Raw genomic sequence first — 15,670 nt, forward strand, 5'->3', positions numbered from 1 at the left:
GCACTCTCTATTCCAGAGTCATCAAAGTTTAGTGACAAGACAAAAGTCAAGACAACTAGTGATGGCCTAGGATGCAGTGGATGACTTTGGTGTCTTCAGTGTCTAACTATGCTCTTAGAGCTCCACAGCGCCTGCTTCAGCTGTCTTCATAGCCACTGGAAGAAACTCTTCTCTGCCCATTGCACCAGGGGTGAGTCTTCACATGCTTAATGTAGGCATCCCCTCCCTGACTCACTGACATGTTTGAGGCCTGTCAGTTACCCTCAACCTTGGTTTAGCCCAGTTGTTAAAATAGTTTACCAGGGTGTTGGAGCACACATGCTACAGCTTCTTGGAGCCACAGGTGAGAGTTGGGTTTATCATGTGAACCCTCACACCAGAAGTGCTAGTCTTACCTGAACATACATTACACCCAGATGGGGGATATTACTGGGAGTGAGGCTGGAGAGTCAGCAATCAGATTTTTCCATTGATCAGATCACTTGGGAAGCACTAAAAACTTGCAGGGCCCCAATCTCTCCTTGAGAGATCCTGAAATTATATCATACTCAAACCCCAAGAAAGCAGCAACCAAACCAGGTCATACTTTCCCTCCAGAAGTACAGAGCCCAGCCCTAACATCAAGTGCAAAGTCAGAAAGCAGGCTAGAAGGATGAACAAGAAGAAGAAGAATCCCATCATGAAAAGCTCTTATGGTGTCGGGGTTACTCGAGACAAAAACCCAGAAACAAGAATGACACCAGAACATACAAGCGGAGACTCAGAGGGGAAAAAAACTCAGCTTGGGCATAAATTTAACTAGAACTACTGGAAAAGATGAAGCAAAAGGATTTTTTTAAGTGCTAAAGTATCTTTATAAATGATAGCACTAGAGGAAGGAATAGAAAACAAAAGAGTTATGAAAGAAAAAAATGGAATTAACCATTTGGCACAAAGAGATACAAAACCTTGCCCAAGAAACAAACACCCTGAAAATAAGAATGAACCAAATAGGAATCAGTGACTCCCTGAGGCAACAAGAAATAGTAAAATAAAATCAAAAGACTGAAAAGCTAGAAGAAACTGTAAAGTGTCTCACAGTAAAAACAACTGACCTGGAAAACAAATTTGAGGAAAAAATTGAAGGATCACTGGACTACCTGACTGCCTTGCCCATAGTAAATAGTCTAGACATTATATTGGAAACCATCTTAAAGAAAGTTGACCAGATCCCTTAGAATCAATGAGTTTGTTCTTGAAGAGGACTAAAATGACATCACTAAGTTTGAATCCAGTTACAGCGTGTGTAACTGTGGCTGATAAAACCAATATGAACTCAGAAGGCTGTAGCACAGGTTGGGCACAAATAGTTCATGTGAACATTTGGGGTGGATTCTCTAAATTTGTGCATGTCACATTTCTTTTGAGCTACTGCAATTCTGCTTTGCTCTTAGAGCTCGTGTCTTCTTTCATGCAGGCATGCCATGCTGGGCACCCTTCACCGGTATCTCCTATGTCATGAAATCGATTCCAAAGTTCTTTAGAGACTTTGAAAGTGTCCTTGTATTGCTTCTTCTGACCACCATGTGAATGCCTACCTTGTGTGGGTTCTCTGTAAAATAGTCTTTTAGGCAAACATACATTTGGCATTTGAACTGTGTGGCCAGCCCATCAGAGTTGTGCTCTCCGAAGTGGATTTTGAATGCTCGACAATTTAGGACATGATCCTAAAGAGATGGGCTGAACACTTCCATAGTGTTCTCAACAGACCATCATCAATCGGTGTTGAAGCCACTGACTATACCTCAAGTTGAAGTCAATCCCTCACTAGCTGAAGTTTCGACTGAAGAAGAGATTTGGAATGCCATTCACCTCTTGTGTGATAAATCGCCTGCTGCGGATTCTATTCCAGCTGAGATCTACAAGGCAGGGGGTCCACTCTCATACAGAAGCTGGCTAAAATTTTCCCAGTTATATGGCAAGAGGAGATGATCCCCCAGGAGTTCAAAGATGCCTCCATTTTCCATCTCTATAAAGGCAAAGGAAAGAGGTTATCCTGGGACAATCACAACAGAGGTCTCTTAGTCACTGCTGTCAAGATTCTTGCCAGAGTACTCAATAGGCTGATCCTTCACCTGGAAGACAGTCATCTCCCTGAGAGCCAGTGTGGCCTCAGAAAGGGCCAATGAACAGTTGATGTGGTGTTTGCTGCCCGACAACTCCAGGAGAAATGGAGGAGCAGAACAGAGGTCTATACACAATGTTCTTCAGGCTGACCAATCCACTAGTCATATCTTGAAAGAAGTACTATAACTAAAATTCCCAAAAACAGCATAAGTAAAATCCAGAGCTTACAGGTCAAAGAAAAACTACTGCAAGTAATGAAAAAAATAATTCTTTCTGCTACCATGGAGCCATATTCATAGAGAATCACATACATTTGGCAGTCACCACTATAAAAGAACAGAGAGGTTGGGATACACCATTCCAGAAGGCAAGACCATAGGTTTATAGTTGAGAATAATTTACCCAGGAATACTGAATGTAAACCTAGAGGAAAAAAAAATGCTTAATGAAATAAATCACTTCCAAACATTCCTGATGAAAACAACAGAACTACATAGAAATTTCCAAGTTCAAACATGGATGAACAATCACAAGGGACTAAAAAAAGCAGTTTATGCTTCCATTTAAATATAAGAAGATATATGTGTCTTCTATGAACCCTATCAACATCAGGTACAGGAAATATAATTAGGTAAGGCCTGAGAATAGTTCTCTTATATCTTGAAGGTCTTAAGAAAATGGAAACAGAGGGGAAGGGAAAAGAAGGTTATGGAAAATTATCTCACCCATCAGGGTGGGCAAGTAGACAGAGGAGAAAGTGCAGCTGACACGAGCCTCACTCTCATCTGAACTGATAAACAGAGGGAGTAAGAATACAGACACACACACTTGGATATAGAAATACAGTTCACTCAACAGGAAAATAGGAGAGGAGAATTAGGGACAAGGAAAGAAGAGGAAGAATTAGAGGGAGAATATTTTAAGGGAGGAATTGTCAAATAAATTCTAAAGAAAAACAAAAATGTACCTCTTTTTGAAGTGGCAAAGAATGGAAATTCAGGAGGGTGCTCATAAATTAAGGAATGGCAGAAAAATTATGACACAGAAAATATGGCAAATGTGATGGAATACTACTGGAACCTATGAAATGATTAAGGGAGTGGCTTCAGAGGAAGCTGGGAAACTTATAGGAAATGAGGCAGAGTGAAGTGAAAAGAGCCAAAAGAACACATTAGATAACGATAATATAGCAAAGCTAAACAAATTTTGAAAGAATCAGAGACTCTGATCAACATGATTAACTAGGATTCCAGATGACTGTATGATTAAAAATGCTACCCTCCTCCTGATAGAGAAGTAAAGGACTCTGTGCAAAATGAGATTTTTTTTAACATGGCCACTGCAGAAATGGTTTGCTTGATTATACATATTTGTAATTGGTTGGAGACAGGGAGAGAAAGACAAGGAGAGAAGAAATACAATATTTCAAAAAGAAAAAATAACTTTACCATGAGAAGCAGCTCACCTGCAAATCCTAAAGGGGATGGGGGGGAGAGAGAGGGAACCTTTAATGGAACAGGATTTTCAAGCATTCCTGATAAAAAGGCTAGAGGTGAGTAAAAACTGTGAAATGAAAATACAAGAATCGAGAGAAACTTGGGTAAATTTATTGTAACAATTCAAAAGGGCTGTAAAATTATCAAAGGCTCCATAACATTCCAAAAGTGAGAGAATAAGCAACTTTTCCTCCAAAACTCTAATGTTTTCAAAGCATAATAACAGAGTTAGATAAAGAAAAGAGCGGACCTAGGGTGCACTGTTCTGAGGAGTTTAATAGGATAAAGAAAAGGGTAGGTAAAAAGGAATATAGTAGTGTAGAACTGAGAAAGAAGATGAAGTAAGTGGGGAAGAGCGGGCAGCAGAGGGATATCACTCTTACCTGAACCAGACAAAGTTGGATTGAACACATACACATAGTTAGGTATAGAAATGCACCAAACTCAAAGAGAAAGCAGGAGAAGATGACGGGACAAGGGATTTTAAAGGGGGAGAGAGAACAGCTACAAAGAAAATAAACTTCCTGATCCTGAAGGGATGATTAAAATGAAAAAAAAAAACAACTGGAAACTAAGAGGTCTCCTAACAATTTAGGGAATGGCTTAAAAAAATGTGGCATATGAATATAATGAATTTTTTCACTCTAATGATTGAAGACGATTTCAGAGAATCCTGAGAAGTAGGAGCTGATACATAATAAACAGAACTGGAGGAAAAATTTATATAATGACAGCATTGTAAGGAGAAACAACTCCGAAAGATTAAAGAACTCTGATTAAAGCAATGAGCAACCACATTTCTACTGATCCTGTGATCAAAGTACCAAGAGAGACAAAAATTTCGGACCTGGCCAGGGTATGAATTTGTTATGATCTACACAATTATTTTTTACCATGAGGTTTTTGGGGGGAGGGTGTGGTTAATGGAGATGGGGGTGGTCAGAGGGGAAAATGGCACAGCAATGGTGACTCTCCCTCTAAAAAAAGTGATATTGAAATATTTTTAAAATTAAAACAGAAGAAACTAGAGATAAGCTGGACAGTTCTGAAAGCAACATGTTTATGATTTTTAAAAAGCAAATGGTATGGAAAAGAGATTTATAGTTTTCTATGCAATTTTTCTTGTGTTCTACTTTGTATGTAGAAATGCCCTTTTTTTATGTTTATTAAATTCATAATAAAGTATTTTTTTTTAAAGAACAGATCATGGTAGATTAATCTTACCAGTGACATGAATAAGTACACAGGTGACACATAGGCTTGTCTAATGTCTAGATATGCAAAACTGAGGATAGCTAATACAATGACAGAATCAGAATTCAAAAATAATTAGCCAGAATAGTACATTGGACCAAATCTAAAAATAAAATTCAATAGTCTACCCCACATATCCAAATGTTTGAGTTGAAAAAAGTCTTGTTTGGGTTATAAAATATTCAGCTTCATAAGTAGTCATAGTCATAATAGTAAAATGATGATGATGAAGATGATGATGATGAGCATCATGGTATGATGGATAAAGCTGGCATCAGTGCCAAGACCAGGGTTCAAGTTCTGTTCTCTGACACATAGCAACTCTGTGACCTTTGGCAAATCACTTAACCATTCTAAACTCTTCACTTCATCTCACTACACATATTCAAACAGCTACCAAATCTTGTCATTTCCATCTCTACAGTATATTCCCCATCCTTCACCTTTTCTTAACTGACCTTGGCCACCCACTAGCTTTGGCCTTCAATATCTTTCATCTGTATTAATGCAATAGCCTCCTAGCCTAAAGTCTCTTCACACTCTGGATCCATTCTCCCTAGAACCAGTGAAATGACTTTGCTAAAGTTTAATTTTCATGGTGTTACTCCAGTGCCTTCCTATTGCCTCTAGGATGGAATATAAATTCTTAACATTTACAGCTCTTCATTACTTGGCTCTATTGAACCATCTCACCCATGACTTCCATTCCAGAAACACATTCTACACTCCAGTCATACTAGTCTACTTGGTGTTCCTTACACACAGCATTTCATTTCCTGTCTCCTTGCTTTCACTTTGGTTGTAATTCATATCAGGAACGCCCCCTCCCCTCCCTTCGACTCCCTGGGATGCCTGGTTTCCTTCCAGACTGGTAAGTTCAAGCTCCACCTTCTGCATGCACCTTTCTTGGTCATCCCACACTCCTCCAATCTTCACCACAAGTGCCTTCCTATACAAGGCACTTGTAGTTATCGTGTATCTATTTGGGTTTGCAAATACCAGCATATGTACATGTTGACTTAAATTAGAATGTAAGCTCTTTGAAGGTAGAGGCCATTTTGCTTTTCTCTTTTTATCCCCACTTTGTAGAATAATTCTTGTCAGATAGTAGGCACTTAAGAAATACCTGAATGATTGATCAAGTTATCTAACGAAGTGGGAAAGGATATCAAAGTGAATCTTATTACCTTGAAAAAAAAGTAACCCACAGGACATCAGCAATTGTGCATTATACTCAGTTACTCAGTCTTTCTCATTCCACATGTCTGATCAGTTGCCAGGTGTTATCATTTCTATCACCACCTTTCTCCCCTCCATATCATCTGGCCACCACCTTCATTCAGGCTCCTATAATTTTTTTTCCTGGACAACTGTAATAGCTTCTTTATTGGTTTCCCAGTCTCAACTTTCTTCCCACTTCAACCAATTCTTCACACAATTGACAAAGTGATTATCTAAAGGAGAGGTCTAGCCTCATCACTTCTTTACTCAGTTAAACCTTCACTTTTTAAATAAAGATCCACCTCCTCTTTCTCCCACTCTCCCCCATCGAAAAAGCAAGAAAAACAAAATCCCCTATTACAGAGTCAAGTAAAACAGTTTCCCTCTTTGGTCTTGTTTGAATAACAACAAATATGCATACATGTGTCTCAGTCAGCACTCTGAATTTATTACTTCTCTATCAGGAAGTGAGTAGTCTGTTTCATCATGAGTCCTCTGAAGTCATGGATAGTCACTGTGATCACAGTTTCTAAAAATTTCAAAGATGATTTTCTTTACAACATTTTTTTTAACAAAGATAAAAATATAAGAAATACCAAATTATATGAATTGCTGCACTGCATTTTTGAATATCCATAAGCAAAGAAAAGAGAATAAGGTGAAAGTTTTTATTTCAAAGTGAAAAATTATAATTTCATTTAAATATATGAATACAATAAAAAAAATTTGTCAGTTGACATACTTGGTATTTTTAGTATTAACTGCATAAGTTGTTCACCTGCTTCTGCTCCCTTTACTCAGCATCAATTCATAGAAGTCTTCCCAGATTTCTCTGAAACCACCCCTTCATCATTTCTTATAACATAATAGCATTTCATCACATTCATAAACCATAACTTGTTCAACCATTTCCCAACATCTAGGCACCCCTCGCAGTTTCTAGTTCTGCTATATATCCAATGTAAATTCCCCTGGTTTTTAAATGCCTTCACAACCTGGCCTCAATTCACCTTTCCAATTTGTTATATGTTATTCCCTATCTATACCCTATTGTCCAGTCAAACTACCTTTCATTCTGTTCCTCACACATAACACACTTGGTCCAAATTCCATGCCTTTGCCTTGGATGTCTCTCATGCCTGGAATACACTCCCTCCCCTCTTCTGCCTCTTTGAATCCCCCTGTTTCCTTTAAAATCCACCTCCAACATTACCATCTGCACAGATCTTTCTTGATCTTGAGTGATGGCAGCTAGGTGGCACAGTGCTGCACTTGGAGTCAAAAGATCCAAATTTGTATCACAACTGCAGTTTCCTCATTTATAAAGTGTGGGTATAATAATAGCACCTGCCATAGCAAACTGTTGTGAAGATATTAAATTGTAAAGTGCTACATAAATGCATATTATTATTCCCTCTACTGTAAATGTCCTCCCCACTAAGTTACTTTCTATATATTTAAATATGCATGTTATCTCCTCTTTGCTTTGAGGAGATGAGTTATTTTTTTTTATATTAATGGAACCAAGTGCCACCTTAAAGATTCTCCCCTAACAAAATGTCTCCCATTCAAGACTTCCTGAAAAATGCCACAACAGAGGTAACGTTGATGATTACTCGCCCCCCTCCATTACTAATGTTAAGTGAGGTATAAAACAGGGAAACGTGCTGACCCAAAGTTCCAGACACTGACATAGTGGATGCCCAGGGCATAAACCAAAAATGAAGAATTTTCTATAGATGGCAAAGCCCTCCATATACTCCTAGTTACAAATTACATTAAGATAGTTTCACTGAGTCCTTGTAACACTGCAGAGCTTTCTAAATGAAATCTATAAGCATTCAAGGGTTCAGCTCATTCATTCACATAGGAAAAACCAAATGGATGAAGAATGCCTATTGCTAATGCTATTACAGGCAGTTGGAGGGACAAGACATAGAAGTTGTTCATCGGAACGTATATTTTGTTGAAACATTGTAAATAAATGAGTTGTTCCAGAATTGAAGAGGAAAGGAGAAAATGTGTTGGATTGCCTTTAGAAATTTTAGCTTCCTAAAACAAGGTACAACATTCCTGAGTGAGAGGCAGTGTGGAACAATACATACATATTTCTGACATACTAGCTCTAGGACTGTGGGCAACTTTTCAGGGCCCCTGCCACATCCTCTCAGCATATACATTTCAGATGAATTGCTGATCTGCACTGGTGGTAAGAATTTTCATACTTTGAATTCCTTATGGCAAAGAAATAATAGATCAGGACCTCTGCCTCCTCTTCTCTCCCCCCATTTCCGCAAAATTCTTCCTGTGAGGTTGTACAACAATTTTTGATGAAACTATTCTTTTAGTCATTTTTCAGTCATGTATGACTGATTGTTCGTGAACCTTTTTTGGCACTTTCTTGGCAGAGATACTGGGGTGGTTTGCCATTTCCTTCTCTAGCTCACTTTACAGAAAAGGAACTAAGGCAAACAGGGTCAAGTGACTTATCCAGGGTCACACAGTTAGTAACTGTCTAAGGCTGGGTTTAAACTCAGGTCCTCTGACTCCAGGGCCTGTACTATGCCAAACTGCCTCAAATTGCCTACACAGCAAATACTTCTCAATCTGTAATGTAAAGTCTCCAATTATTCCCTTAACTTAATTAGAATGTATGAGACAGTCTATAAAGGTGAAGGGATTTGTTATTTCTCACAGGGTTCAATTACAGAGGGTCTGAGCTAACTGATCTCTTAGATTCCCTTTGGCATTACAATTTCATAATAAAACAGTGTGAGTAATGAAAAAACTAACAAAACCAGATTATTAAAAATATAAATTTTTAAAAGTCACTAGCTCCTCAGTTCTTTGGCCAGAAGCTAGGATATTTTATGAATAAAGGTCAAATTAAAATTTATTTAAAATTCATTTAAGTCCCAAATGCAAATGAGATATTCTGAAAAAATATTAAATCTAAATATAATATCTATTTGAAATAGATTCCCTGTTTATCTTTGTCCATTTTATGGGTTGCTTTAATATTTTTAATTTATATTAACTTATTAACTTATACTGAGACCTCTAGACCTAAGTGCCTAGTAAAACTTAATTCAAGTTATTCAATATAACAACAATGTAGAAATAATGACTGACTAAAAAGGACTTTAGAGAGGTTCACACCATGCTTTAAAAATGCTTTTTAATCCATTTTTTAAAGCCAGTTCTACCTGAGACTCTTAAAACCAGACTATAGCCTTGAAGTGAATTGGCTCATCCATCTGAAGCCAAGCGCTGATTCTGGCCTCTAAGCTTCTGATACAATTATCAGACGTAGATGTTGAGTAGAAAGTACTGAGCTAAATTGCCAGGCTGATAAAATGTTAGGCAGGTTCAGGTGTTTTTTGAACCACTGAACTACTGCCTTAAACTTATGTGGTAAGTTCAATGATTGTATCAAAGTTAGATAGCCTCATAGAGAAATATCTCACTGTTGGGCCCTCTGTGGATCTCCCTAGAAGCTGGCCTAATGGACTCATTCATCTTTGGCTACTCTAGTCTGGAAACTACCTGGATCCAGGATGAGTGCCATAATCCCATCCTAGTCTGGACCTAAAAAAATAAGATGCTTCCAGTTTTAAAGGCTCCAGGTGAGGCAGTGGCTATTTTCAAATTATCTTTTCTTCTCAAACCACCCACACCTACTGTTCCCTCCCTCTAAGCAGAGGAACTTTTATTTTACAGGAAAAAAAAAAAATAAGTCTCTCCATTATAAGCTCTCTCTCTTCCCCAGTACTAGACATCAAATCAACTCACTACCCAAATCCCGTTTTGCTTCAGTCTTGAAAAATGAGCCCTTCTTGCAAACAGCAATCTCTTTACTGATGCCCTTCATATCATCCCCTCCAATTTCCTCCAGGAGCTTGTCCCTTTGATGATTATAAATCCCTAATTTTCAACTTTTTGTCCAATGGCTTCTTTCTTGCTTCCTTCAAATATGTCCAACTCATACCATCCTTTAAAAACCTTAAATAGATTCAACTATACTTTCAAGCTATCGTCCTTTATTTTTCTCTTTCACAGCCAAATCCTTAGAGTCATCTACATTTGTTGCCTTCATTTCCTCACTTCCAATTCACTTCTCAGTTCCATTCTATGTGACTTCCAACCCTATCACTTTGCTGAGAAATACTCTCTTCAAAGTCACCAGTGGTGTCTTTATTCATAGATGTAATGATATATTTTTTCCTAGAATTCATCCCTGGGTTTTTTGTGACATGGCTCATGCTCACGCTCTCTCTGTCTCTCTCTGTCTCTCTGTCTCTCTCTGTCTCTCGCTCTCTCTCTGTGTGTCTATCTGTCTCTTGTCTCTCTATCTGTCTCTCTCTGTCTCTGTGTGTGTGTTACTCCTCTCTCTCTCTGTTTCAGTCTCAGTCTGTTTGTCTCTGCCACTCTCCCTCTGTCATCACCTTCCCTTTCACGATCTTATCAGCTCCTAAGGATTCAGCTATATCACTTTGTAGAAGACTGACAGATTTACATGTCAATCAATATTTATTTATTAAATTTATTAAATACTTATAATAGTGCCAGGAAGTGTAAAGCTATTGGGATACAAATAAAGGAGAAAAACAACCTGAGCTCTCATTATATGGGGACAAATTATTACATTATAATGGGGACAACAGGTAAATGAAAAATACATTCAGACTAAAAGAAAAATAATCAAAAGGAAGGTTAGAAGGAAAAGCGTTAGCAGTTGGAGTTGGAAAGGCCTTCAGCTAAAGATAGCTTTGTAACTGAGTCTAGGAGGAAGTGAGTCATAATAAAGGAAGGAAAGTATTCTTAAGCATAGGAGATAGCTTGTGAAAAGGTAGGGAGAACAGAGAAGTCCCCATTTTTTCTCCTAATCTTGAGTCCCACATCCCCAGCTACATGCTGGATATTTCCATTTGAAAGTCACATATACATCTCAAACTCAGCATCCCCAAAACAAAAGTCATCCCCGCTTCCTCACACCATACAATTTTGTCAGGGCTTTTTCTAGGAATTACCCTGGAATTTTCATTCTTTCTCACACCCTTTGTCCAATTCGTTCCAAAGTCTTGTTGGTCTCACTACCTCAATAACTTTCACACCTGACCTTTTTCTACTGATCTATAATCACTCTAAAATCATTTAAGTCAACCAATAAGCATTTATGAATGACCCAGAAAGTTATTGCAACATTCCAAGCATGAAGTGATGGTGGCCCGCACTAGGGCAGTAGTTGTGTAAGTGATGAGAAGGGGATGTGGACAGGAGATATTGTGAAGATAAAAACAAGAAGAATTGGCAAAAAAGAAAGTATATACAGGACAACTGCAAATGAGCTCACACTCTAATGCCAAAAAATAACATATGAAAGGAAGCTGGGAAGGGAGAAAGGAAAGACCCAGCACCTGGGTGGAGGAAAAAGTCTGGATTATCATTTTGGTGCTTAACTGGTATTTTTAATTAGTTGGCACTCTTAAGGTCAATGAATTAGATTTTAAGAAAAAAACTTAAGAGAGCCAACTAATTAAAAACTCCAGTAAAACACCAAAATAGTAATCTAGAAACTCAAAGAAAATATTAGTAAAATTAAAGTAGTGAAAAAATTGAAGCACATTGAATTAATAACTAAAACTTGGAGCTTTAAAAAAGTAGCAAATAGATATACATTTTAGTAAATCTGATTTTTAAAAATAAAGAAAATCAAATTACCACTGTCAAAAATTAAGAAAAAAAATTCACAACATATGAAGAGAAAAAATTACTAAAAATTATTTTGCCCAATTTATATGCCAATAAACCTGGCAATCTAAATGAAATGTACATTTAAAAAAATACAAAATGCCCAGATTAAAAGAAAAAGAATAAAGGACTTAAGCCAATCTCAGAAGATAAAAAAGATATTAAACAAGCTTTAAATGGCCTCCCAGAGAATGAAAGCCATTACCCAATTGATAAGTCATCAAAGGCTATGAACAAATGGATCTCAAGTGAAGAAACTCAGACTATAACCATATAAATAATGCTGCAATTAATTAAAAGAATTGCACAATAGAACTGCTCAGAGGTCCCACTTCATATCTATTAGATTTGCAAAACTGACAACAAAGGAAAATGACAAATGCTAGAGGGGTTGTGGGGAAACTGAGATGTTAATGAATTGTTAGTGGAGGTGAGAGCAGATCCAGCCATTCTGGAAAGCAACTGTGAATACCCTTTTGCCCAGAGATATAACTACTATATCTGTACCCAAAATGGATCAAAGGCAGAGAAAAAGGACCCACGTATACAAAAATATTTATAGTAGCACTTTTGTAGTGGCAAAGAGCTAGAAACCAAGGAGGTTCTCATTAACTAGGGAATGGCTGACCCAATTACAGTTATATGAATGTGATAGAATACTACTGTGTTTTAAGAAATAATGAAAGAGACAGTTCAGAAAAACCTGAGAAGATTTGTATGAATTGATCCAGAATGAAGTGAGCAAAACTAGAACAATATATATAACACTGTAAAGGTAAACCATTTTAAAAGACATAAGAACTCTGATCAATGAAATGATCGACCACAATTGTAGAGGACTCATAATGAAATGTGCTCTCCACCTCCTAAGAGGTAGTGAATTCAAGGTACTCACTGAGAAATATATTTTTTGCATGTAGCCAATGCAGGAATTTGTTTTGCTCCACCATGCATATTTTTACATGGGTTTTGCTATTTTGCTCTCTTTTTCAAGAGGGTGGGGTAGTGTGAAGGAGAGATGGGTTTTTATTCATTGAAGAAATAAAAATTTTAAAAACAGAGAAAGCAGGATCTCTGCAGTTATACACTATATTGGACTTGGTACATATTATATGTACTCACTAAGAAAGTAGAGCTCTCCTTCTCAAAAAGTTTATCATTATAAATAAGGCAGAAAAGTATTCTATCTTGTAACAAAGTACTTGCTTATATAAACTAATCTACCTCTCTTACCCATCAGAATCCAGGCCATCTCCAGAACAACGCAGATTCACAGTATTCATGGCTGGAGGTTGGCAATCTACACACACAGTATAACCCTCTCGAAGGTACTGCATCCAGCGGGTCAGGGGACGATTTTCCATAGCACAGTAATGAGTCAAGGATTCTGTCTTGAACTCCATACAATATCTACAGGGGAAAAAAGTTAAAGACAATTTCATAAGCTGTAATACAGGTATGACCAATAGGGAACCTTAAAGGATAGTGTTCTCCAAAATCAACGTGGTATAATGGAAAAAATCCTTAACTTGGCATCAGAAGCCATGGCTTGGGACCCAGCTTTGCACCTAACCATTCCACTCCTTGGAAGCATCCCAATAATTAGAATTTTTATTGTCAGACTAAAAAACAACTGGAAACGCAGCCCTAAAACCTTGTGCACTTAAGCTTTCTCATTCTCAGTTTCCTCATCCAAAAGAGAGACTGAGAGAGGATACCACCCCCAGCTCCCAGGACTATCTATCCCACAGGGTTGTTATGAGAAAAGTATTTTATTAAGTGTAAAATTGCTGTTTGCCTAATGACGTTGTGGAATGGTATCTTGACTTCCTCATGAATTGAAGTGAGGGAGAATTACACAAAGTTATCAGCCTCACTCTTTCTTCCAGAGTCATCAAAGTCCAGTTACAGGACAAAACTCAGGACAACTGGAGATGGCCTGGGATGCCGCATATGTTTTCAATGCTTGATTAACCTCTAAGTGCTCCACAGCACCTGCTTTAATGGCCTTCATGGCCACTGGAACAAATTGTTCTCATCCAAACATTTCGATGAGAGAAGTCTTCATGTGCTTGGGGTAAAACATCCCTAACTCACCAACAGATTTGAAGCCTCAACCTGGTTTAGCCTATCTGCCAGGACAGTTTTACTGGGGCATGTCTGCTGCCCATGCTACAGCTTCTTGAAGACACAGGTGAGAGTTGGGTAAAGGTGGGCACTAACAGTGGATGACTGGTATAAGAAAGATTCAGAGAGCTCTGGTGAGAGGGCTTACAAAGCCCTTTTCAGGGCTGCTCGTCCAAGTATAAAATTTTTACACGTATGCAATCTATAAGTACTGTCACAACATTTTTTTATCTTGGAAAATATAGTGAAATAAGCAGTTCTTTGGTGATATCTCCATTTTTGGATTGGTGACTTATTTGTTGGCTGATCTTTATCATCTTTTCTCTTCCTAATTCATGATTTTAATGCACTCCTACAAAGCAAAAAAAAAAATCTGATAGCTTATTTCCTGGACATAGTTCTTAAATCATGTGTAAGAAAGAGTGTTAGCTTCTCTTGTTTGCATTTTTTATTTAATTTTATTTTTTTCAATTATTGAACATTTCTTTTTTTATCCCTTTTATCCCTTATCACTCCTCCCCCCAAAACAAGAAAAACAAAACCCTTATAATACATCAGCAGAATCAGTGTTGCACACTTCTCAAAGAATTTTACAAAGTTAAACAAATTAAGGTTGAAAAAGGCAGTATGCTTTCAAGTTGTTTTGTGTTTTAGTAGACTAACAGATCTCAAATTTTTTCCTCAAAGAGCTTTTGCTGATGTGGCTTATGATCTGTCATTATTTATTATATTAGAAATTAAAACATCTTAGTATTATTAAGCTAATTTTGAACTTGTGGACCTCCTAAAAAGGTCTTGGGGTTCCCTATGATCCCTGGACACACTTGGAGCATTTCCATATTGAGGCAATGGAAAACAGGTTAATTCTAACACTCACGAGTGGATACAATGGAAGAGATTCTAACAACCTATGGATAGTTCTCAAAGGAGAACTTCCAAGCATAGATGAGGATTTTCAGAGTTGCCAAAAAAAAAAAAAAAAAAGTCTATCTAATATCTTAAGTCATGTTGATTTGAGATTTAAATGTTATTTATGGCTCTAATATAAAAATGAAGAAAAAATGTCCAATGATAATTACAGAAAATATCACTTTGACACTATTATTTCCTTACTGAGCTACAAAGAAAGACTCCTAAAAATAAAGAATTGTGATAGATGATTAAGGAAGATTGGATAACAATGTTTGATGTATCTATCCTATTCTGAAAAATCTTATCCACAGGCAGATTAATAAACTACATGATCTAATGGAAGGAATTTTTTCCCAACTCAATTGTCTTTCACATAGTGAGATATCCTTGTGGTAGAAAAGAAAGGATGCTAGAGTTAGAATGAGGAGATCCAGGCTCGAATTGTGGCTCTGACATATTAACTTTGTGACTATGGGCAAGTCATGTAATCTCTGTTAATCTCAGGTTCCTCATCTGTAAAATGAAGTAACAATACTTTTACACCTTGCCTCACATGGTTATTGTGGAGAAAGTAGGTATCACTATACAAATCTGATGTTTTTACAAGTACCATACATGCCATGTTTAAATGCACCTAGCAGAAGTTAGGCTGTTGTCTGTAGAACCTACCTAGACTATAAATATTGATAATAATTCAAGTGTGTATTGTGCTTTAAGGTTCACAAAGTGTGCTATTCATAACCATCCTGTTAGGCAGGTAGAGAAAATATTATTTACCATATTCTACAGATGAAGAAACTGAG

At 37.3% G+C, this 15,670-nt stretch overlaps 1 protein-coding gene across 1 annotated transcript in view; it reads right to left on the bottom strand.

The window, feature by feature from the left end:
• The window catches only part of SBSPON (somatomedin B and thrombospondin type 1 domain containing), a 50,048-nt gene that overhangs the window by 5,467 nt on the left and 28,911 nt on the right, over positions 1 to 15,670 (bottom strand). The window contains exon 4 of the mRNA XM_072604866.1: positions 13,062 to 13,238. Within this exon, the coding sequence (XP_072460967.1) occupies positions 13,062 to 13,238 (177 nt within the window). The remainder of the gene's footprint in view (positions 1 to 13,061; positions 13,239 to 15,670) is intronic.

The sequence above is a fragment of the Notamacropus eugenii genome, chromosome 4 (assembly GCF_028372415.1).
Source record: "Notamacropus eugenii isolate mMacEug1 chromosome 4, mMacEug1.pri_v2, whole genome shotgun sequence".
NCBI lineage: Eukaryota > Metazoa > Chordata > Mammalia > Diprotodontia > Macropodidae > Notamacropus > Notamacropus eugenii.